General features: G+C 42.5%; 1 protein-coding gene across 2 annotated transcripts in view; it reads left to right on the plus strand.

Annotated features, from left to right (window-relative positions):
• IL1R2 (interleukin 1 receptor type 2) overlaps positions 1-24,131 on the plus strand; it is a 34,227-nt gene extending 10,096 nt beyond the window's left edge. The window contains exons 1-9 of one of the 2 annotated variants that reach the window (XM_058684536.1): positions 5,566-5,695; positions 6,704-6,828; positions 7,647-7,911; positions 13,841-14,021; positions 16,528-16,702; positions 18,837-18,899; positions 19,947-20,082; positions 21,661-21,803; positions 23,939-24,131. In XM_058684536.1, the coding sequence (XP_058540519.1) occupies positions 5,667-5,695; positions 6,704-6,828; positions 7,647-7,911; positions 13,841-14,021; positions 16,528-16,702; positions 18,837-18,899; positions 19,947-20,082; positions 21,661-21,803; positions 23,939-24,078 (1,257 nt within the window). In that variant the 5' untranslated portion in view covers positions 5,566-5,666 and the 3' untranslated portion in view covers positions 24,079-24,131. Of the gene's footprint in view, positions 1-5,565; positions 5,696-6,703; positions 6,829-7,646; positions 7,912-13,840; positions 14,022-16,527; positions 16,703-18,836; positions 18,900-19,946; positions 20,083-21,660; positions 21,804-23,938 lie in introns of those variants that run through there. The other variant, XM_058684538.1, reaches the window with a different exon arrangement.
• The last annotated feature ends 1,322 nt before the right edge of the window (positions 24,132-25,453 follow it).

Here is a 25,453-nt window from a genome sequence, read left to right on the forward strand (position 1 = left end):
ATGAGTGGAGCTTAGGGGAAGGCAAATTTACATTTGAAATGACAGAGGTTTCTGTTTTTTTTTTTTTTTTAATGTTTATTTACTTTGAGAGACAGGGAGAGAGAAGTCCCAAGCAGACTCGGTGCCCTCAGTACAGAGCCAGATGTGGGGTTCAATCCCATAAACTGCTAGATCATTACCTGAACTGAAATCAACAGTCAGATGCTTAACCAACTGAGCCACCCATACGCCCCTAAATGACAGAAGTTTCTGATCACGTGTATATTCCAAGACTGGAAGTGTCCATCTAATGAGGGGTAAAGTTGGCAATCTATGGAGGATGCTGGGTTTGGAAAGACTGTTTGGGCTGCTGAACTTTATGGCTTCTAGAGCCCCCTCTAGCTCCAGGTTCTGGTGCTTCTATAGAGCAGAGGATGAATACCAAGGCTAAGGATTGTGTTGACTCAGGATTACATTCCACTTTATCATTCCATTAGCTCTGTGGCCTTGGGTAAGTTACTTAATGTATCTGAGTCTATTTCCATTGCTTCATGTTTATAATGGAGATGATGCACTCTACCAGACTCACGAGTTTAGTTAGCCCTCTGGAATTTTTCAGAGCAGAAAATTCCTCTCACACAAATATCAGGTTAGGAGAATGTGAAGCCTGGTGGATTCATACTGTGGGTGCTGAGGGCCTCATGGGTGGAGCTTCCACTCCACATCAGTCATATTCTAGGAGGATGGCAATTATTCTGAGCTGGAAGGGTGGGTCTTGTCAGGGGCTAGCCTGTAAGAGGGCCTGATGCAGGAAGAAGGTGAAGGAAGTGTCTTGGTTGATGGTCCAGCTTGCTGGGGGCTCTGAATGACTCAGGCTTACTGGGAATGCAAAGTGTGAACAGAGGATTCAAATGAGTGGGGAGATGAGTTGGGTTGATTTGTTAAACCTCTTTGTCAATGGTTCTTGGTTGGGGCAGTTGACCAAGCTCAAAAGGTTTGATGAAAAAAGAGTGGTTTCAGAAAGTAAAACATAAAGAAGGCATGTAGCCCTTGGTGGAGCCAAGTCTTAGGTTCTCTAAGTTTTCCCTTTGAGATTCAGCCCATCATGGCCCAAAGATGGGTCTTCCTGTGCCATGGCTTCCAGTAAGCATTTCCATCTCCCCAGACCCCACTGGAGTCAAGGACATTGAGGTGCTCTCATTCTGACATGGCCATGCAGACCAGAAATTGTCCCACCATGCTGCACTGAGTTCCCTGAATTCTGGGGTTGGGTGCGGGGAGTGTGGTGTGGTGGGGAAACTAGTTTCTCTCCTTTCTGTAGACAACCCATCAAGGGTTCTGCTTTAAGCCAGTATACTAAAAAGAAAAAAAAAGCTGCCTCAAAACTGATCATGTATTTCTCTGCATCTGAAACTAAAGAATCTTCTTATTCCCTAAGCTCTTAACATCCTGTGCTTTCCAGAGACTTAGTTCAAAATACTTCTTATTTTGCTTCAGCTTTAAATTTTAAAAATTTCCAAGCTTAACATTGATGCAAATATTTATTTTCCTTTGGGTGTCAAAAGGTTTCATACCACATGCCTGCAACAACATGTGTCAGTTTTTAGGAATTTACTTTAAACTGGAGGTGGCTAAATAGTATGAGTAGGGCCTGATAACTCTTTGACTTCATTAATATTCAAGATCTGTCATCTTTGTTTTACTTTTTTGGGTGACTGTACTGCCTGACTCAGAGATTGGCAGCTGCCTAAAATCTTTCCGGAACAAGGTGAAGATAGAAATAAAGTTTAATCTTTTCAGTGAATTAAGAGATATATTAAAATATACTAGAGGGTAACATGTTTAATCCTTTTAAATGCCTGAAGATAGATCTCTGGAGCTATCATTTATTTGCTTATTTGTTCTCAATCTGCTAAAACATGTGTTCCTATATGCATTCTAAAGTATTTAGGGGTGAAGTTTGAGATGTCTGTAATTTTCCAGTGTTCAGGGGAACAATATGTATATGTGTATGTGTATGTATATGTGTAAGTATATGTATATGTATGTGTATACACATATGTGTATATATGTATATGTATACATGTGTATATATGTACACATGCGTGTATATATGTGTGTATATTATATGTGTATATATGTGTGTGTGCGTATGTGTGTATATGTATATATGTGTATATATGTATATATGTGTGTATGTATATATGTGTGTGCATGTATATATGTATATATATGCGTATGTATATACATGCTTATATATGTATATATACACACATATATGTGTGTGTATATATAGGGAAGGAGACAGAGAGACAATGAGAATAAAGCAAAATGTTAATAATTGGCGAGTCTCGTGAAATACATACTGGTGTTATGCCGTCCTCACTTTTTTAGTCTGTTGGGATTTTCAAAATTAAATTAAAAGGTGAAGCAAACAGCTACATACTCTTAGGCTATGTGTACCATCCATGAGCAGGAGGCTGACACCAGGGGTCAAAGGCGGTAAGCGGGGTGCTAGGCTCAGTGCGGGGCCACCAGCTCTTTCCACCGTACTGTGTCCTTTCTCCTTCCTTGAACTTTCCACAAATTGTTGGTCATTTTCTTATTCCTGGCCCTGCTTTCCATCTTATTCTTCGGTTTTCGTACACTGGGTGTAGTGAAACATAGTTGTGTGGAAAAAAAAATTGTCATTCAAATTCTTGGAATCAGTTGCCTTTAAAATTTCTTTCTTCCAGTAAGAAGGTCAACTCGGATTCAAGAAATGTCAAATTGTCTGTAATTTAAAGACACGTTGAAAGAAAGTAGGGCAGGAGAGGAATGTTTTGCTGCACACCTCTGCAGAACAAATTCTTTTTCCTTTAGGTCTGCCAAAGACTTACTATTTCCCACGCTAGGGAAATTTTGGTTCCAGCCTTTTCCTGAGGTTTTGATTATTAAAAATGATCACTACTGCATGTTTGTGGTTTAGTTGTCTGAAGCCACTTCCTGAAGAGGTCACAGTAAAGCAGTTGTTTTTTGCCAAAGTCTTCAGAGGGAAACCAAGGCAATTAATTCCTTTGGCTGAGGGGGCCCTGGAAGGGGGGTGAGTGGGTGAGAGGGGATGGGGAGTACAACATTTTAGGGTTTCATGCCACTGGAACAGGGTCCTTGTTGAAATATCTCTACTTCTCACCCTGACCAGACATGCGATTTTGAGAAGAAGGTTAATGTCCAAATCACTTTCAACATGTGAAAAAGAAAGTGAAACGACTAGATTTCCCTAAGACCCTTCCAGCTCTGTAGTTCTGTGAAGCCTCAGCTGATAACTCCCCCTGGATGGACACAGTCTGACTCTTTGGTGTCAAAGTAATTTTAAACGTGGTTACAAACCATATAACTCAAGACTAAGCCTGCACCTGTGTCCTGGGAGGTGCTCTCATCCAAAGGGAGGCTGCTCAGCTCCTCCTGCCTTTGAGTTGAATTACTTCTATTTTTTTTTAAGTTTATTTATTTATTTTGAGAGGGTGCGTGAATGCACAAATGGGGAAGGGGCAGAGAGAGGGAGAAAGAGAATTCCAAGCAGGCTCCATGCTCAGAACGGAGCCCACTAGGGGGCTCAATCTCACAAACTGTGAGATTGTGACCTGAGCTAAAATCAAAAGCTGGATACTTAACCCACTGAGCCCCAGGAACCCCATAAAATAAGTTTTTTCTTTTAAGTAAATTCTACACCTAGCGTGGGGCTTGAACTCATAACTCTAAGAGCAAGAGTTTTTGCTTTACCGACTGAACCAGCCAGGAAGCTGAGTCAAAGTGACTTCTTAAAGAGTCAGTCAGCGGAAACTGTTTGAAACAGTTGAGTATCAGAAAGAGGACCAGTGAGAACACAACACCTGACCTGTCAGGGCTCCTTCCCCCAGTGTTCTTTTTATAAAGTTTGAAAAGTTTGCATATTGGGATTCAGTTTGCCAATGTATGGCAGGAAGCCTAAACATATTAAAAAAAAAGGTAGTCTAGGGTGGGAGCCCCATGAAACCACTGAAGGACTCATGTTCCTGTCTTATCCCAGCACTGTCTGCAAGTGGTCTGCACCTTGTGACCCAATATGGTGGCTGTAATCCACCCACCATATCCATACTGAGCTAGCAGGAAGGAAGACCAGTGGAGACTTTTAAGTCTTTTGAGGAGGCTTTTAAGTCGACTTCCCAGGAGGAGCATACATTTCCACCTACATTCATTGACCCAAATTCTGTCACTAGGCCACTCCTAATTGCAAGGGAGGATGGGAAATATAGACTTTGTGTGGGATAGTAATGTGTCACACTAAGAGTCAGGGGTTCTATAATTGGCAAAGCAGGGAGGACAGATCTTAGAGGAGGAAGCTAGCAGCATCTATCATAAATACTATATTTTTGAAGAGTAAGGGCTTTGGAATCAGTAGTCTTGGGTTTAAACTTCAATTCCTGCTTACTAGTTGTGAGATATTGGTCAAGCTATATAACCTCCTTAATCTCTTGTATTATACGATCTGTCAAATTGATGTGAATCATGAGATTCACATCATGGGGGTAAAATGGCAAAACTTATTTTCTCAGTGTTTAGCTCAGTAGCTCACTATTTTTTCAGTTCCCGTGTCACCATCTTTGACTTCATCCACTTATTTGGATATGTGGTATTGGTTATGCATGTGTATTTGGCTCCCTCTTTTTTCAAAGCCTCTCTAGAGAACCAGTGAATCTGGCTGGGATCAGTACAGTTGGGGATGCGAGAAGCTAATGTGTGTGCAAAGAGGGCAAAGCAACTTGGTCAATGTTGTTGTGACTCTTATGCTAATCAAGTTGCCTGGTTAACCTGAAGCTGGGGTTAGTGGTTAAAGTCACAGGAAACATTTGTGTTTCAGAAACAGGTGAAGGATAGGACCATGCAGAAGCAGGAAGAGCTTAGGGGAAACAGCCCTGGGGTAGACACACAGCTAAGGGGAAGATCTCAGGTCATTTCACTGCCCATTCCAGTTCCTCGTCACTCAAGGGGGAGTTCAGACTGCAACTCTGAACCCGTGCCTTCGGATGAGGGAGGGTTACTATCATGCAAGTGTACTGCCTCAGTTTGCCAATCCTGCCCTGGCCACTTAAGGTCCATCTGGGTTTACTGTGAGACATTCAGAATGGTATCTGTTCCAGGGACAGGGAACAAGTTAAACTTTAAGGAAATGGGGAAGGGATGGTGATAGGGAATTTTTTTTTTTTTTCTTCCTGGATTCACTCATCACTCCCAATTTCCTGCTAGGCTTTTGAGCACAAATAATCTCCGGTACTCTCTGGGACTGGGTATTTTATAGGCCTTGAGGGCTGTGAATTAGACCATGCCTCGGTTCTCAAGACTGTCCCCACCCAGGGGAGCCAACAAGACACGGTTGTGACAGACGTCATCATTGCTCCCAGGTATTTCCATTTCCAGTGTAACTTGAGGCTCCTCCCACTAGAGGTGGAAGTAATCTCCCCGCCCCAGTGATGGCAGCTTTGGCCACATGACTTGGTTTGGCCAATGGAATGTGGGCAGACCAGCAGTAAGCTAGTTCTGAGCAAGGCTTTGAGTGCTCTTGCCACATTGCGTCCTTTTTTTGCCATCACAGAAGATCATCTCCCAGGAGGTTGTAGGTCCAAGGAAGATGAGAGACACATGGAGGAGACTTAAATCCCACCCGAAGCATGGAGTCAAGCCTAACAGCCCGATCTAGGTCAGCCAACCCCTATCTGATTCACGGACTGTGAGATAGAATTGCTTTACACCATTGGCGTGATCGCCATGGCGCTTGTTTTATTCATTTCAGTCTTGAGATGGATTGTTGGTAGTATGGTTGTGGCAATGGTTGGCCAATACAACAGACCATTACGCTACGGTGTGAAAGGGACTGCAGGGAATTATGGAGACATCTGGTGCTCCAGTCTTGGGGAAGTATGTGGGGAGGAGTACTTTATGAACTTGTGTAAGCTATTCACTATTTGTAACTTATTTTGCTTTTCCTCCTGGGATGCTCTAGACCAGAGAGTTAGCGGTACATAGCATCCATCAGGTACTTCAGAATTGTATGTAAAATAAGAGCTAATCCATAGAGACAGAAGGAAGAGTTCTCCAAAAAGTAAAATATAAAGACCTTTTGGCTTCTAGTGATTAAGCCACTCATTCATTCAACAAGTAGAACTTAAGGATATAGTTGTAAATAGGATCTTTGAGTACATGAGCTTGCATTCTATAGGGAGGGAACGTGGTTGATGATGAATGCCACAGACAGCAATAGAGCAGGAAAGGAAAATGTGCAACATTCACAGAAGGGTGGTGCAGCTTTACACGGGAAGGTCAGGGAAGACCTCACTAAAATGATTTTGAGTAAAGACCTGAAGGTTGGAGAGAGCCTAGGCAGTGGCCACAACCAAGGAAAGAGCATCTCGGTTTGCAGCAGGGAGCACTAAGGCACACTTCAGGAGAGAGAAACACTTAAGATATGGGACACCTCTTCCAAGGCACCTTGTTAGTGCTCTGGGGAGTTGATGTTAGGTATGCTCAGTGAATATAGCTGTTGAGGAGAAAATCCAAAACTTTTGTGTTTTCTTGGTTATAAAGTCTGGGCAAAAAGATTTCCATCTTCAGGTGAAGCCTTCAGAGCCTCCTGCTGGGACCATCGTCAAGGTGTTCTCTCTCTGGGTGTGTGTGTGGCTCCTGGTGACCCCTCTGTCTCCTCCTACAGATTAGGGGGTGCTGAACCTGAGATCACTTCCCGTGTCCTTCAGAAGTTGCTGGAAACAATGTTTGTCTTGTACGTGTTGATAATCTGCGTTTATTCCTTCACCGTTCAGCCTGAGGAACACACAGGTGAGAAATGAATCTTTCAGCTGGAAAGGGCTTGCCTGAAGCTTCTCTGGGGGAAAGCAGTTGTTTATCTAGTGAAGTCTATTGTTTTCAAAAGGCAAGTTGTGACAGATGCTTCCTCCTGCCCATCTCCTCTGTTGCACTGTGCTTGCTCTGGGCATAGGTCATTCCTGCCAAAGAGTGAGCCAAGAAGGTGGTGTATTTGCCCTCAGGAAAAGGTGCCTTTGGATTTTAACCACATGTCCTGTCACAACTAAGCTCTTTTTGTATCTGAATTCAGCCAAAATCCACTTTTATTTTTTAATTTTATTTATTTTTAATTTTTTAATGTTTATTTATTTTTGAGAGATAGAGAGAGACAGAGCATGAGCAGGGAAGGGGCAGAAGAGAGAGACACACACAGAATCTGAAGCAGGCTCCAGGCTCTGAGCTGTCAGCACAGAGCCCGACACGGGGCTCGAATCCACAAACTATGAGATCATGACCTGAGCCAAAGTTGGATGCTTAACCAACTGAGCCACCCAGGCTCCCCCCAAATCTACTTTTAATGATAAGGAGTCAACAAGTGAAAAATATGACCCAACTTTTTAATCATTTTTTCATCTCCATGTGAACCAGATTGAATTTTCCCCACAAAATGTAAATTGGAATTGTCAGTAACCCAAAAGTTGTTTTTGGGAGTTTTGAAATCATTATAACAGGAGTGTTTAATGGGGCCTCCGGGGTGCAGGCCACTTGTTAGGGGCACGCGGCTTCTTCAGAGCTGCCCATCCAAGGAGGTTTTAGATCCAAAGCCTGACTATGATCTCTCTGTCCTTCAGTGGCTGCAGGAAACTGCCGGTTTCTTGGCAAGCATTTCAAAACTTACTTCAAAGTGGAAGGGGAGCCTGTGGTCCTGAAGTGCCCCCAGGTGCAGTATTGGTTGTGGGAGTCTGTCAGCCCCCACGTCAATGTGACATGGCATAAAAATGATTCTGCTAGAACGATTCCAGGGGAAGAAGAGACACGAATGTGGGTCCAGGATGGTGCTCTCTGGATCTTGCCAGCCTTGCAAGAGGACTCTGGCACCTACCTCTGCACTGTCAGGTGAGGCCCCCCCAGGACTAGGGTATGGAGTGGAGCTCCTTCCAGAATGGACTTTTGCATGGTTCTTCAGTGTTGACCTGGATTTCAAAATGAGAATCTACCTTTTGTCCTCTTCACTGTTCCTGAAATACCTCTACCCGAGAGCTTTCCCCAGATACCCTCATGGCTCTTTCTCTCCATTTAAGTCTTTGCTCAAATGTCACCTCTTTAGAGAGGGCTTCCCTAGCCACTTTACCTAAAACAGCATTCCTGACACTCTCTCTTTTTACCCTGCTGGTAGTTTTCCTACCTGACACACGTGTGTTCACGTATTTAATGTTTGCCTACCCTGTAAGAATGTAAACCCCAGGAGGACTGGGACTGGGGCCGTTTTGTTCATGCCTGCATCCACATGGACAAACGAAATTGATATAGAAACTGGATGGGACTGTAGGAGTGAATTAATCCAATTGCTTATTGTACGTGTGAGGGGACCAAGCTCACTTATGAAGTGTTTCTAGGTGGTGGGTGTGGAGCTGAAACTGGAACCCAAATCTCCTGATGTGGGGTCTACCCCCCTCCCTCTTTGTCCTATTGTTTTTTTTTAAAGTTGTGGTAACATATGCATAGCATAAAAGTTATCATCTTATCCCTTTTTGAGGGTACACTTCCGTGCGTTAAGCACATTCACATTGTTATGCGACCATCAGCATCCTTCATCTCCAGAATTCTTCATCGTCCTACACTGAAACTCTGAGCCTGTTAAACACGAATTCCTCATTCTTCCCTCCAGCTCCTGGCAACCCCCGTCTTACTTTTTGTCTCTATGAGTTTGATTGCTCTAAATACCTCATATGAGTGGAGTCCTACAGTGTTTGTCCTTTTGTGACTGGCTTATCTCACTCAGCACAGTGTCTTCAAGGTTCATCCATACTGCAGTGTGTATTAGACTTTCATTCCTTTTCAACATTATTCAATGGGATAGTATTCCAGGGGCGCCTGGGTGGCGCAGTCGGTTAAGCGTCCGACTTCAGCCAGGTCACGATCTCGCGGTCCGTGAGTTCGAGCCCCGCGTCAGGCTCTGGGCTGATGGCTCGGAGCCTGGAGCCTGTTTCCGATTCTGTGTCTCCCTCTCTCTCTGCCCCTCCCCCGTTCATGCTCTGTCTCTCTCTGTCCCAAAAATAAAAAAAATAAAAAATGAAAAAAAAAAAAAAAAAAAAAAAAAGGGATAGTATTCCATTGCATAAATGTACCATATTTTGGTAATTATGGTGCTTCTGCCTTTAGGCTGTTGTGAGTGATGCTGGTCTGAACATAGGTGTACAAAGATCTGTTGGAGTGGGGCGCCTGGGTGGCTCAGTCAGTTAAGCGTCCGACTTCGGCTCAGGTCATGATCTCACGGTCCATGAGTTCGAGCCCCATGTCGGGCTCTGTGCTGACAGCTCAGAGCCTGGAGCCTGCTTTGGATTCTGTGTCTCCCTGTCTCTCTGCCCCTCCCCTGCTCATGCTCTGTCTCAAAAAAAAAAAAAAATCTGTTGGAGTCCCTGCTTTGAATTCTTTTGGGTATATACCCAGGAGAGAATTGGTGGATCATATGGTAATTCTATGTTTAATAATTTTTTGAGAAACCATCACATTGTTTGCCACAGTGCCTCCTCCATTTTACATTCCCACCAGCAATGTACACGGCTTCCAGTTTCTTCTCATCTTCACTAGCACTTATTATTTTCTGGGGTTTGTTTGTTTTTTTGTTTGTTTTTTTGTTTCTTTTGGAGAGGAATAATAGCCATCCTACTGGGTGTGAAATGTTATATTATTGGGCTTTCGATTTGCATTTCCCTAATGATTAGTTATGCTAAGCGTATACCCATGTCCTTTATTGGCCAAATGTCTGTTCAAGTCCTTTGCCTAGTTTTAATTTTTAAAGTTTTTTGTTGTCTTATTTTTAATTTCTTTTAAAAATGGAAAAATAATTAAAATGCAGTGTTATATTAGTTTCAGGTGTAGAGTATTCAACAGTTCTGTACATTTCTCAGTGCTCAGCACTATAAGTGTACTTTTAATCACCTTCACCTATTTCATCCATTCCCCCACCTACCTCCCCTCTGACAATCACCATTTTGTTCTCTGTGTTTAAGAGTCTTGTTTGTTTCTTTTGTTGTTGTTGTTCATTGGTTTCTTAAATTGCACTTATGAGTGAAATTATATGGTATCTATCTTCCTCTGTCTGATTTATCTCACTTAGCATCATGCCATCCAGATCCATCTATGTTGTTGCAAATGGCAAGATTACATTCTTTTTTTGTGGCTGAGTCATAGTCCAGTGTGTCAATGAATCATCCTGTCAATGAATCCTGCCTAGGAAATAGACAAACAATATCTTACTTCCATATCAGGGAAATGTGGATGCTTGATTTTACAATAGCTATCAATGCATAGTTTTTCTTTCCTTTTAGTGTAAAAGAATTCTAATGTTTTCCTAAGGAGCACTACTAGGAAAACTTAACAGTGCATTAGAAAAAGAACGGAATCGGGGTTAAAATAGTATGGGTGTGAATCCTACCTCTCTCATTTTCTAGCTGGTAGGATGTTGGTCTTATTTTTTTTTTTTTAATTTTTTTCAACGTTTTTTATTTATTTTTGGGACAGAGAGAGACAGAGCATGAACGGGGGAGGGGCAGAGAGAGAGGGAGACACAGAATCGGAAACAGGCTCCAGGCTCCGAGCCATCAGCCCAGAGCCTGACGCGGGGCTCGAACTCACGGACCGCGAGATCGTGACCTGGCTGAAGTCGGACGCTTAACCGACTGCGCCACCCAGGCGCCCCAGGATGTTGGTCTTATTACTTGGCATTTATGGGTTTCAGTTTTCTCCTCTGTAAAGAGAGTTGTTGGGAGAGTTCTATGAAATCACAGCATGTGAAGCACCTAGTTATAGGGAGCACTGTAGAAGACGGTCAATATATACACGAAAGTGCCTTTTCTTTCCTGAAGGCAATGCTTATTGACTCTTGTAGTGATACTATGCAAAAATCAGGGAGATGTCAGCTGAGTCATGTTTGTCTTTTAAAGTTTGTTTTTATGGTTGTTTTAAAAAATTATACCTCATACTCATTTTATTTTCTATTCTTGTAGAAAAAAAGAGATCTGAGATTGAGAGGGGTGGTAGAAATCTCAGTGTGGGTCAAAGTTTCGTAACATGTGAGAGAGTCTACCTGGCTGATCTCTAGAACTCTCTTCCAGCTCTAAGATTGGGCTTCCAATGGATTGAGAATCACTAGCAGTTGCCATAATACCCTTTGGATTTATAGTCACAGGTCATGAAACAGCCCTGTTCCTGTGATTTTTATAATCTTCTGATCCAGAACCCACAAGGCCTTTCTGTCAACCAGGGTGGGCAAGTCAGTGGCTTAAAACCACAAATGCTTATTTATCACACATGTAACAAGCCAACAAACCCATGTTGGGTTCAGAGACAATCGAGAACCCAGACTGAGGGGCCAGTCACTATCTCAAATGTTGGCTGCCATACCAGAAGGAGATTGCTATTAAAACTTTGGTGCAAGGACACCTGGGTGGCTCGGTTGGCGTCCAACTTTGACTCAGGTCATGATCTCATGGTTTGTGAGTTCGAGCCCTGCATTGGGCAGCTCAGAGCCTGGAGCCTGCTTTGGATTCTGTGTCTCAAACTCTTTCTCTGCCCCTTCCCAACTTGTGCTCTGTCCTGTCTCTCTCAAAAATAAATACACATAAAAAAAAAAAAAAACAAACTTTGGTGTAGAAGTGACACACGTATATCTCATTGGCTAGAAAGAGTCACATAACTGCACCTACCCACAGTGGGGCCATGACATGTTAATTCCACTGTATGCTCAGGATGGGGGAATTGGACACATTTGGTGAACAACACTAATGACCACCACCCCTTTGCTGTGGGGATGTAACACCACGTGGAGAATGTGAGTGTTGATCAAATCATTCCGCACCCATCTTTCTTTTGCGTCATTTTCACGGAGTGTCTTGCCCAAGGGGAATTACCAGATCAAAAATGTGAACAGATTTGTAACTCTCAATATGCGTAGTAAGTTTGGTTTCCACAGATCCTACCCTAATTTGTGGGTTTTCCCAAAGCCTTACCAGGCTTCTAACCTTGGTTTGACCTCTTAGTTGTTGTACAGCCTTAGGAAAGTACTTAATTTCTGTATACCTAATTTTCCTCATCTAAAAATGATATAATAATAATTTCTGCCTCATAAGGTTGGAGAATAGATAAAATAATATATAGAGAGCACCCAACACAGGGCCTGGCATGTATCTCTTCCAGGTGCTGGGATGACTCTTTTCAGGTGTACACTCTTCTTTAGACTTGTCCTTGTTTACATTTCTTTTTTCTTATTCAAAAAAATTTTTTTAATGTTTATTTATTTTTGAGAGAGAGAGAACGTGGGAGCAGGGGAGGAGCAGAGAGAGAGGGAGACGCAGAATCTGAAGCAGGCTCCAGGCTTTGAGCTGTCAGCACAGAGCCTGACGCAGGGCTTGAACTCACAGACCATGAGATCATGACCTGAGCTCAAGTCAGTTGCTCAACGGACTGAGCCACCCAGGTGCCCCTCCTCATTTACATTTCTTACAATGAGATTATATATTTTTCAAGATGATAGTTAACTTCCTGAATTTCTTTGTGCCTAAAATGTTTGTTCATTCTTTTCCTTTTTTAAACCAGACATGAAATATAATACAGATATTGGCTCTATATATTTGAATTAATTCTTTTTACTTTCAGGTAGCAAGATTTTATCACTTACTTCTTTCACATACATTTTTTACATTTTGTTCCTTCTTCAGATATAGATTGTTTTTTCTTTTGCTGTACATGTTCCCTCCCCTCTGCCTCTTCCTTATACAGCACACATTTTCATGGTCTCTGTTGGTGTTGTGTTTCTTAGATAGCCAGGGGCTTAGCTGAGACCATTGTATTTTCATGTTTTTCTATTTTTTTCCTATGTTTCAATCAATGTTTTGCCTCTGCCATTTCCCCAGCTCTAGGGTCTTGATAGAATTATGATACTGAGATTAGAGTTAGGCCAACCAAAAAACAAACAAAACCAAAAGAACACACACACACACACACACACACACACACACAAACCACCCAAATTAAAAACAAAACAAACTTGCCAAGTTCATTTCCCCATGCAGTATTGCAAAAATATTTTATAGATCTTACACAAAGTTCTCAGCAGTTTTCTGAAATTCGACTTACGCTCATAGATAATTCCTAAGAGAAGTAAAGGGAACTTTATTCTAGGTAAATGGTGGCTTTTTGCAAACAATCTCTCTTTTTGGATATGGCCTTCTGCACTAGGAAGTTGAATTGTGTTGGGGCTGTGCTCAGGGACCCCCTAGAACCTGGAAAGGTTCAGGCCTGTTTGAAGGGTATTTGGGGATCTCTTAGTGACCCTCAATGGGGTTGAAATCAGGCTTGCAGAGAGGGTCCTTTGGGAAAAATGCAGACCATGTCATCATTGTTTTTTACAATAGTTATGATGTGGTACTTTTTTGTTGTTTTGTCTCTCAAGGACTCAAAAAGATCAGGAAGAGAAGCATTGTGATACTAATCAAGAAACTGCAGAACACAGATTTTAATGGGTTTGGGGAAATTCGTTTTTTTTTTTTTTAATGTTTTATTTTATTTTTGAGGGAGAGACAGAACACAAGTGGGGCATGGACAGAGAGAGGGAGACATAGAATCCGAAGCAGGCTTCAGGCTCCCAGCTGTCAGCACAGAGCCCACTGTAGGGCTCAAACTCATGAACCATGAGATCATGACCTGAGTTGGTTGGACACTCAACAACTGAGCCACCCAGGCGCCCCAAATTATTCTTAATGTCATTTAGCTTTACTGTTATTTTTCCTTGTGATTTATTATCCTTTTTTCTCTTTTATATCAGAAACACATCTTACTGTGATGAAATGTCCACTGAGCTCAGGGTTTTTGAGAAGACAGAAGCTTCCCTTCCTTTCATATCATACCCACAAATTCTTACGTTGTCAACCTCTGGGTCCTTAGTTTGCCCTGAGCTGAGTGAATTCATCCGTAACAAAATGGACATGAAGATTCAGTGGTACAAGGTACATCTTTAAAAATTGCCATTTAAAAGAAATTTTTTTTTAAATTGCCATTTAATTAAAATGTGTCTTACCAACTACAGGAAGGATATAAAATACCCATTCTGAAGATAACACATTCACTTTTATATTTCTGATTTTTTTTCAACTAGTTAGTTTAAAAAGGGCAATGATTAATATGTTCTGTTCATCTTTATGTGGCTGGGGCAAGGGTCCTCAGAGTAGGAATTTAAGAAGACAGAATGTAAAATGAATGCAGAGTAAGTGGCAGTTGAAGAGAATAGCTTTTTGCTGTCATTTGTCTATAGCAATGGGAAAAAACCCATTGTTTATTTAACAACTGTGTACACATATTAATGAAGCTTTTTTAAAGCACATGATAATTAACTTTTGTGTTAAAAGAGTAAATATAGACAATTTGTTTTCTTGCCTGATTGAATAAATACTATCATCAGATCACTTGTGTAGACAAGGTGTGGGCGAATGATAGCTATAACCAGTGGCCAAATTGAGTGGCAACCTGTTTTTATTTGCTGGGGATAGTTTTTACTTTCTTTGTTTCTTTCTTCTTTTATTTGAAAGAGAGAGAGCAGGGAGAGAGGCAGAGGGAGCAAGAGAGGGAATCTTAAGCATGCTCAGCATGGAGCCTGATGTGGAACTCAATCCCACGACCCTGGGATCATGACCTGAGCTGAAATCAAGAGTTGGACACTCAACTGACTGAGCCACCGAGGCGCCCCCAGTTTTCACTTTCTTAAACGGTTAAAAAAAATAAGACTAGTATTTCATGATATATGAAAATGACATAGAATTCAAATTTCAGTGTCAATAAATAGAGTTTTACTGGGACATGGCCATACTTTCTGTGTCTGTGGTCTCATACTCCAAGGGCAGAGCTGAATAGCTCTTCAACTTACCAGAGGACAGAGGCCATGTGGAATGTAGGCCTGAAATATTTACTATCTGGTCCTTTACAGGAAAATTTGCTGATCCCTGATATAGACAGACCATAGACTGATGCTGAAAAGTACAGTTATTTGTTTAAAATTTGATATAGGGCCACCTGGGTGGATCAGTCGGTTAAGCATCCAACTCTTGATTTTGGCTCAGGTCACGATCTCGCAGGGCGTGGGATTGAGCCCCGTGTCTGGCTCTGCACCAGCAGTGCAGAGCCTGCTTGGGATTCTCTGTCCCTCTCTCTCTCTGCCCCTTCCCTGCTTGCACTCTCTGTCTCTCTCTCTCAAAATAAATTAACATTAAAAAAATACAAAAAATACAATTTGATACAAATTAATTCTGTAATCGAGGATAGGTCAACCAGTTGACTGGTATTATAGCTACAAGATATGTATAGGATATCAATGCTAATCGTTACTTAGCCTGAACTGGGTAGAAGTCTATTCTGGATTCCCTGGCATAAACTAACAAAGTAGGGACTGTTAATATCTCCATTTTACAGATTAAGAAATGGAGATACAGAAGTGTAAGGCACTTGTCCAAGGTCATGCAGCTGGTAGATGGTGCAGCCAGAACTCCAGCCCAGGAGGCCAGGCTCCACATACCACTGCCATGCAGGGGACCCCTGGGGGCTTAGAGGCCTTGGAGGAATGGGGGTACTGAGCCCTGTTTGGCTTTTTCATGTTTGGCTCCTCCTGTTAGGAACAATAAAATCTCTTTTTGGTTAGATAGATTGTAAAATAATACTTTATGAGCCATTAGCTGACAAACCTTTCCAGTTATGTCTGTGCTACCATTCAGAGCAAGTCTGAAACAGCTCAAGGTTATGTTTGACTATTGCAAGGTTTCGATCATCATGGTTTTGAAAGATAGGTTCCTGAGAACACTGTGTGCTCATTAGGATGTTTTTTTGAATCACATTCAGTTTTTTTCTGTTATTGGAGGCCTTGCTCTTGAGGATTCTGTTGTGTAAGACCCACAGAATCTCTCACCCATATAGGAAGTGTGCCCTCATTTCTCACATTTAGTTTTTCTTTTTTTCACAAATTTTCTCCCATCTTTACTGACTCCTAAAATTGAAACAATCTTTAAAGTAATTACTGCAATATCATTTCTTCTGAATATTACTTTTCAAGTCACAAGTGATTGAGGGGCAGAGGCAGAGAAGGAGAGAGAGAAAGAGATTCCCATGAGGGGCAGAGGAAAAAAGAGAGAGAGAGAGAGAGAGAGAGAGAGAGAGAGAGAGAGAAATGGGGCTTGAGACCACTGATGTGGGACTGGAACTCACTAACTGAGATCATGACCTGAGCTGAAGTCAGATACTTAACAACTGAACCACCCAGGCACCCTACAACTATGTTTTCTATGTTAACAAATTCCCTCTGCTAAGAAGTACAGTTAATAGTATGCCTAAAGTACATTTGTAAAGTAAATACCAGGGCAATTGTTGGATTGCATATTCAACATCAATTGTTAATACTGATACTATTCATATAGCTTTTGAGATATAAATTAGTACATAGTATAACTTTGAAAAATATTTTCCTCTAAGGATTCTGTCCTTTTGGATCAAGACAATGAGAAGTTTCTAAGTGTGAGGGGAACCTCTCGCTTACTCATACATAATGTGTCTGTGGAGGATGCGGGTTATTACAGCTGTGCCATGACATTCGCCCACGAAGGCATGCAGTACAACGTGACTAGGAATATTGAACTACGTGTCAACAGTGAGTACTTGCCATTGAGGTACTTTTCCACCCTGTCAATAGCAAGCATGCAAAGAACAAATTCGGGTTCCCCGTGGAATTCCTTGAATGTCTTTGGCAGGAAAGGAAGACAGACCTATCAATTCTCCTAAAGCATCAGTCTAATAAGACATGTGTGAACCTTTGAAAGATAGAAACCAGGGTGTTTTCATGAGGAAAGCTGAATCCTTGGGTAGTTGATAGGGTTCCAAGTGTGAGGCTAAAACACACCAGCAGATGGGGCCAAACAGTGGTTCACTTGGAAGGTCTCTTTGGAAAACCCCTTTTGGAAGGCTTGTGCTCCAGGGCCAGTGATCAGAACATGGCTGCCATAACTTTACGTATAATTCTTGGATACTAGAATTTTATTGGACTTTTCAGTTAGAAGGCTGTGCATTGGCATATCCAGTGGAAAATGCACCCCCCCCCTTTTTTTTTTTGTCTTCCCCAAGGCACGTGGCCCTTGAAACTAGAATTTCAAATAGTGAGTGCTCTTATTGGTTTAAATGAGTTCTACTTGAAAATAATGTTGTTAACAGTGTTGATTAGTATTTAAAATTGTTCAACATTTATTGCATACCCCCTACATGCTGGTCATCAAGCTTGGTGTAAGGAACATAAAAGTGTTTAAGTCCTGGACTCTGCCCTGAAGAGTATGCTGCTTTTCTTTATGTTATATACTGAACAAGTACACAGTTGGAGTCTTTTAAGGCATTTTGGAGGGCTTTGAAAATACATTAAGGTTAAATAATTAGTCATTGAAGGGAGAGGACATTTTTGTTTTTGTCACAGGGAATCCAGAGATTCAGTTTTACTACAGAGAAAATTGTGTCATGAACTGAAATCTGTAGACTATTTTACTGTCTTATGAGGATTCATTCATACCAACAACTTGTTCCCCCACGGGAAATCATGGAAACTTCCCAGGATTTTGAAGGGGCTCCTAATTATCCTGTTTATGTGATACTGCATATGAACACTAGGGGGCGACCAACCTTCATATTACCCAGTGTTATGATCTCACTGTTTCTCAGAGGTTCTCAAAGGGTGGTCCTGGGCCAGCCAGAAGTAGCAGCACTTGGATGCTCACTAGACTTGGAAACTCTCATCTCCACTCCAGACCCACTGAATTAGAAACAGGGATGTGGTGGGGGGAGCACAGCAATCTGTGTTTAACATGCAGCCCACGGATGCTGATGTACCTTCAGATTTGAGAAGCACTGAGGTATCTAGCCCCTGAGGCTCTTTTCTCACAGCCTCTCTGTTGCCCCAGCATCTGTGCAGCAGGCATGTGATTATGTGTGTTTGTTGGGGGGCTAGGGGGAGACTCCTGGTCATGGTCAAGAAGCCATCTGGTCCTCTGCTGTGAGACTGCCTAATGCTTACTCACGTTAGGATTTCAAGAGGCTCTGCAGGAAAGGTGTAAGGATGGAGTGAGCAGTTATGGAGATGGGCAGCCCTTCACCCACCCCCAGTCACACTCTTTGCTCTGGTTCAGGTGCCCAGTTTCTTCAAGTGGTTGGGAGACCTTCCTCTTGGGAAGTTGGGTTGCTATTCAGAAGTCCACCTCTGTTTCCCAAAAGAGTTTATGTCTTCAATGAACAAGACATAGTAGCCAATGCTGGGTTGTGCTCTTTGTCACTCAGTGTGGGATTAACAGTATAAACAGGTGGTTCCCAAATACTTGTGCCTTTTTAAATTTTTTTCGAGTGACTCTTCAGAGGCAGGAATGGAAAGGATGGAGATATTTTAGGGCAAATAGATGTTGGGGTAAAGCCTGTCTTGTGGACATTGTGAACATTGCTATTAAGGATTTATTCAGGAAGCCAGGGAGGGGAATGGTTAATTATTTATCACAGAGCAAAGAACATCTGTTAGTGGAATGTGTATTTAAGTGTGGCCTCTTCCAGTAATATCTCTTCTGGGAAAGGCATTGGCCAGAGATGCTCACTTTTGTGGAGAGCCTGTTTCCTTTGCTAGACAAAGGTCGAATCTTACAATGGCTGGCCATACTGTCGAGGAGAACTTTGTTAATTAGCTAAACAATGGAACTTGACTCTCAGCTCGAAATGAAGGCTTTCCTAATTGAATCTTTTTTTCCTCCTATCATTCTCAGAAAAAGAAGAGGAGACAATTCCTGTGATTATCTCCCCCCACCAGACCATCTTAGCTTCGCTGGGTAAGGCCCGCAAGGACCGTGTAACCCACAGGGGTGCCTACAGTCCCTAAGCGCAGTGTCCCAGACCCTTGTGACCCCCCTGGGTGGGACCCCAGGACCCCAGCGTGAGAGGCAGAAATGACAGATATGAGGGAACATTTCCTTCTGTGAGATGGTAGAAGTGGCATTGATTGAAATTAGGTCTATTTTGTTACATGAAAACCGTACCTACAAAAATCTGCATGTAAAAATCCGAACATTCTGGTGACAGTTCTTAACTGTATGAGAGGATTAACAGCATGATTCCCTCATGTAGCCAGCACCTGTAGTATATTTTAAATCATTCACTTTACCAAAACTTGGCTGATGCTAAGCTTTTTCCATAAGAGTCCATTAAAAAAATTTTTTTTTGTAATGTTTTAATTTATTTTTGAGAGAGAGAGAGAGAGAGAGAGCACAAGCAGGGGAGGGGCAGAGAGAGAGGGAGACACAGAATCCGAAGCAGGCTCCAGGCTCTGAGCTGTCAGCACAGAGCCCGCTGCGGGGCTCGAACCCGTGAACTGGGAGATCATGACCTGAGCCGAAGTCAGATGCTTAATCGACTGAGCCACCCAGGCGCCCCTCCGTAAGAGTCCATTTGTAAAGTGAGGCTGATCCTGCCACTACTGGCCCCAAGAGACAGTCTCTTGTCGCCGAAATAGCTAGCTGGTTGACTGGGGTGAGGAAAGTGACTGACAGGGTCTCCATTTTTCACTCTGGCTCACACACACTTCACTGTTGAACGTCACTATGTCTAACGGGATGCCACTCGATGCCAGCATTGACCGTGTAGGAGGGCCTCATTTCTCCTGTTTTCCAGAAGGAAAAGCTGCTCAGGGGTCCCGGTGGCTCAATGAAGGTCAAAAGCCACACTCAAGTCAGGCTGGGGTTCAGACAGGCCTGTGCCTGTGTTTGAAAAGATGGGGAAGGGTCCACCACTCAGATTTGCTGATGGACGCAAGGACTGGTGTGACCCCTGTTTCCTGGCTGGGTTCTGACGTATGATGTGTGCTGTCTTGCTATATGCAGGGTCAAGATTGACAATCCCATGTAAGGTGTTTCTGGGAGCTGGCACACATTCGACCACCATGCTGTGGTGGATGGCCAACACCACCAGCATAGAGAGCGCGTACCAGGGAGGCCGCGTGACCGAGGGGCAGCGCCAGTAAGTGTGTGAAGATCTTTGTCAGCTGAGAAGCATCTTCTAGGCATAGCTGTTAGGGGACTGGTGTGGGCTTTGCTCTTCCTTTTAGAGACAAGGTCATACTGAACCTATTCGTAATGACACACATTCTACATTAAAAATAATCTTTTTGATTCTAAACTGTTGGAGTTTTAGGATTTTATACACTGAGTTTTGCTAAGCATTACCAATTGCTCTTGAGAATCAAACTTTCTCTAGGAGCTGAGTTGCTGCTGACTCTAGGAGCTGATGTTGCATTTTCTAGCTGTTTCATTTGTGTGTCGATTTTTGCAGCTTTTTCAAAAACATTTGTGTGTCGATTTTTGCAGTTTTCAGAAAAAAAAAAAAAAGGAACCCAAAAAACTTTGGAGTTAATACATTTCCAATATGCACTCGGCAACCTGAGTGTCAAACATTTTCACAAACCCCTCGAAAGACTAAAAGTTAGCCCCAGTATCCAAGGGCCTCCTTTGTTTCTCCAGGAACAGGGGACTGCCGCAGGCACTAAGGAAGGTTAATACTAAAAGAAAGGAAGAATTCTGTTCTCATAAGCATTACTCTCTGGAATATGTTTTCTCACTCTGAAAGTAGAACAGTCAGACCTTGTAATTGTGAACCATTTGTTTGAGGAAGGAGACCATTCAGTGTCCCCAATTATCAAAGATTTTTAAAACTGTAGTTTTGGTACTCTGAATTAGCCTGAACTTTCAACTGCCAATTTTTTATCTTTTTTTTTTTTTGAAAGACCTATCAAAAAATACCTTTCTGGATGCAGTTTAGCAGGTCAGAATTATATGTGGTTAGCACAGCTGCTTGCTTGCACAGTCGTTGTTGAGAAAAGCTTGGCATTGCTAACATGCCTCATGTGGGCTTACTCACACTGTCCACTCACTTAAAGGAGCCTATTTTCTCCCAAGGAGAAAAAAAAAGATAGTCCTAGTAGATCCACATACATGGTGTTTTTATTCATGCTCATCAGTAGCAGTGAAGCATCTTCAGATTACCATCACTACGAATGGCTGACTTGAGCCATTCCCTGGCCCATCTGCGGCTCTCTGCTCCCAACTTGAGTTTCCAGAATGACAGCTGGCAAAGGAGCAGAGAGGAGGAAACACCAAGGAGGCCAGGATTCCTGGAAACTCCCTCCTCCTCAATATGCAAATGATTTATTGGTGTTACAGTTAAGTTTCCCCAAACCAGACATTTCTATTCCCACTGCCGCCTCTTTGTTCATCAATGGCCTTAAAAAATGGATTCTTCCATTATCCAAACAAAACTGGCTCCTGTTAAGTTCTCCTTGTGACAAGCATCCTGTTACAGGCACCAACATCTTTAGTGTCACTCCCAACAGCTTCAGTGTCACTCTCACCTTCAGGCACAGGCTTAGAAATTCTCCCAGATAAGGAACAAATATAATGAATGACAAGTGCCCTTGACTTTATGAGTTGAGACCAATTTAAGCACAATAGATCCTTCTCATTGAGAGTGTTTGGATGTCTCCATTGTAAAGACGAACTTGCATTAGATACATCATGTTTGAGTGATTATTTCCTCCCTCAGGGAATACTCGGAAAATAACGAGAACTACATTGAAGTGCCACTGATTTTTGATCCAGTCATAAGAGAGGATTTGAACACAGATTTTAAATGCGTTGTGCGCAACACACTGAGTACTCAGATGCTACGTACCACGGTCAAAGAAGGTATGTATCAAGCAGCGTGTTTGATGTTCTGTGGCTGCTAGACAAAGTGATTTCCACGTGATTGCTTAGGCCACCGAAAGCAGATCTCTCATTTTTTTCTGATTTATTTTTTGTCGGGTGGAGGCTGGCTTTGGGAGAGTATATTCAAATCAAAATTTAAACAGCAAACTGATTTTTGGAAAAAAGACAAAGTGGTTCTGTGATAAACTTAAAAAAAAAAAATCCTTGTGTCCTCATCTGGTTCTGCCCTGGATCAGCAAGACCACCTGTTTCTTCCTGACGCCTCTAGCGGCAGGGTGGGACATTCTTTATCCCGAAATTGAGAAACTCCCTTCCCCGAGAGGTGGGGGCTGAGAGATATGTGGGGCTCAGGGCAGCTTCAGGGTTAAAGTCATCAGTCGAGAGGAGAGAAAGCACAAGACTATAGTCCAGTCAACCCAGTGCCCATTTAATGGACCTTTAAGAAAGAAGAAAAGCCCATGCTATCGTTTTGACCAAGTTGATTTCTTCCCAGTGTTTAAGCACTGAGTGGGAAAGGGAAATAGAGGTAGTGCAGAGACCCTTGGCATCCAGAGAGGTCAACAGGCGACAAGCCGACAAGCCGGAAGTGATCTCCAGCTGCAGTCTCATTATGCCTTCTGGGCAGTCTGTAGCAATCAAAGAAATCGCTCCACATTCTCTGTGTTTGCTGGGAAGGCAGCTGCAGACAGACTTGTAATTGAAAAGCTGAGGATTTGGTTAAGCCTCAGGGCAGAGCATGACAACACCCGGACGTCTCAAGCCACTAGTTGGAAACACAAAACCCTTGGCTCACCCCACATCTACCCAGCTTCTTCCAGGGTAAGGCAAAAGACTGCAGTTGGGCAGTACTCCTTTCATACTCAAGTTTGAGAACCGTTGTTCTAGATCATTTACATGAAAGGGTCAGTAGTTGTAGAGATTTGGAAAGGAAGGGTCCCACGGAAAGCAGAGTTCACTTCTGGGGTTCAGACTGTGACCCAAAGGAACCTATGGTTTGTCTGGTCCTGAAGCTGGGACCCTTTAAACATTTCTGTAATGTGAGCCCACTCCCTGCATGTCCTGTGCTGGATTGGCCATGCCTCATGGCAGCAGGCATAGCCGAAAGCCTGTCACCAGCATTGAGAGGTGCATCTGGGCGGCTGCTTGGAAAATTAAAACTTTTCTCATTTCTAAACCTTGTGGGATTTTAAGAGAGAAGAATCATCTGGAGAAATGGTCTGAGATTGTGTTGATTCCTGGAGGCCTAGACAGACTATGATAAATAGCTTTAAAATGTAGAGCTCTGGCTTCATCGTCGAGTCCAGTAACACTTATGTACTTGTGTGTACTTGTTATGTTTTTATTTGTACTCTCTCTATTTTCATAACACAGGGATACCAAGGAGTAGAATGTAAAATAGCTGGGTCCAAGCAATAATCTTGACACCTAAGGCTCCTTTATTTGAAGTTTGTTTTCTCTTCCTTTGCTACTTTACTTAATCTTCCTGACAGCCACACTCATTGGAAAGGGGCAGACTGTACCCTGGCCAAGTAATAGTTGGCTGGTGAGGCCTAAACAGATACCATCTTTTTAAATTTTTTTTTATTTTTTTAAAATGTTCATTCATTTTTGAGAGACAGAGACAGCGCGTGAGCGGGGAAGGGGCAGAGAGAGAAAGAGAGAGAGGGAGACACAGAACCTCAAGCAGGCTCCAGGCTCTGAGCTGTCAGCACAGAGCCCCATGGGGGCTCGAACTCACAAACTGTGAGCTCATGACCTGAGCCGAAGTCGGACGCTTCACTGACTAAGCCTCCCAGGTGCCGCTAAACAGATACCATCTTATTGCACGCTATTCAACGGGCGGAACAAGGATCCGTGACCCGTCACCCCACTCTCTGCTGTTTCTCTTTAATGGATTTTTGTTCTACCTTCCTTGTTTCCCTAATGCCACAGATATCATTCTCAAATATCTTTGACCTGATGTAAGGGACATGCTTTCTAAAAAATCAGTGCACTATTATTAGAAAAAACAAACCCCACTTCCTGTCTTCTCCGTAAACCTGCCCTGCACTATCCTGCCCTGGCAGTGAGAGAATGTTCCATCCACCCACCATGTGACTCTGTTCTTCCTACAGCTGCCACATTCTCCTGGGGGATTGCGCTGGCCCCCCTCTCCTTGGTCTTCTTGGTTTTGGTGGGAATATGGATGCACAGACGGTATAAACACAGAACTGGAAAAACATATGGTTTGACCACGTTAAAGACTGGCCCTTAAGATTTTCAATCTTACGCGAGTGAAATAAAGGCAATAAAACAATTCAAATCCAAGCGATATCCTTTTTCATGGAAGTGGCTTGACCTTTTCGAAGATAGTGCTCTTCCTCAGTTTAACAGAGCTGCTGTGTTTATGGTGAAGCCCTAAAGAAAGAATGTGATGTTTATCCTGAAGCTGAATGACAGGAGGAAGTGTGCATGTGGGCGGGTGAGTAGCTCCCTGCCACTTGTGACCATTTAAAAGAGTGAGGTGCCCCCAGGCCTGAATTAGAGTCAAAAACATCTAAGTGAGTTTTATAATTCATTCATTCGTCATTTAACAAAAGCGTATTAGAAGTCTGCCTTGGCTATGCTCCGTGGAAGGTGTTATAGATACAAAAATAGTTAAGATGTAGGCTGCATCTTGGGGAAGATGGAATTTCATTTTGAGACCAGAAAGAGTGCTTTAGAAATGCTACAGAAGGAGAATCAGCAAGAATGGCTGAATTTTTTCAAAAGGACGAGCCAAAAAGTAGCAATTAAAATAGAGTAGACTGTGAGAAAAATACATGTTATTAGGACATATTAGTGAACTGAGAAACAGACTCAACTTTACAACAAAGGTTCTGAAAGTAAGGAGGAAAGAAAGGTATTGGGATGATTGCATACACACTGGAAAAAAAAAAAAAGAACAAAACTAGGACCCCTTTTATATCATGTTACTCCTCCCAAAGAATCCCAGTTGAATTGATAAATTAAATTTAAATAAATCAAATTGTAGAAAAATTAGCATGACTCACTCCTTCATTTATTTGAGTCTTTGTTCAAGAGTCCTTCCCAGAGGCACTTCTGAATAGCACCTCTTTTCCATCCCTCTCTGTCCCCTCCCTCTGCTTTGTGTGTGATAGATCTTATCATCACCAAACCTTCCATTACATATTTACTTATTTATTTGTGGGTTTTCCCAGCGGATTTGCATGAGAGCAGAGATGTTATTTTGGTCACGGCTGTATCCCCAGTACCTGGAATCGTGCCTGCCATACACTGAACATTTAATAAACGTTTGTAGAATAAATGAAACTAGGATGTATTTTCTTTTGTTCACTACCAATAAAATACAAGAATGGGCAGGGTACAGATGGATGGACTTAATTATGTTACAATTCGTGCCTAATAGAAGAATGAAAGCAAAAGGTAAAAGATATTATGTCAGGCGAGTTCAAGGAATTAATGATAGCCTATACAGTTAATTCAGGGTTTAAAGAAAGGTGTCATGACCCTCATAGATGGGGGAACATGAATAGGGAATTTATGGAAGAAACACATAATGAAACCATAGAAAAGTGATCTGTTTCAGTAATAATCAGAGATGTAAATTAAAGTGACATTGAGATAAC

The sequence above is a fragment of the Neofelis nebulosa genome, chromosome 9, assembly GCF_028018385.1.
Source record: "Neofelis nebulosa isolate mNeoNeb1 chromosome 9, mNeoNeb1.pri, whole genome shotgun sequence".
Classification (NCBI taxonomy): domain Eukaryota; kingdom Metazoa; phylum Chordata; class Mammalia; order Carnivora; family Felidae; genus Neofelis; species Neofelis nebulosa.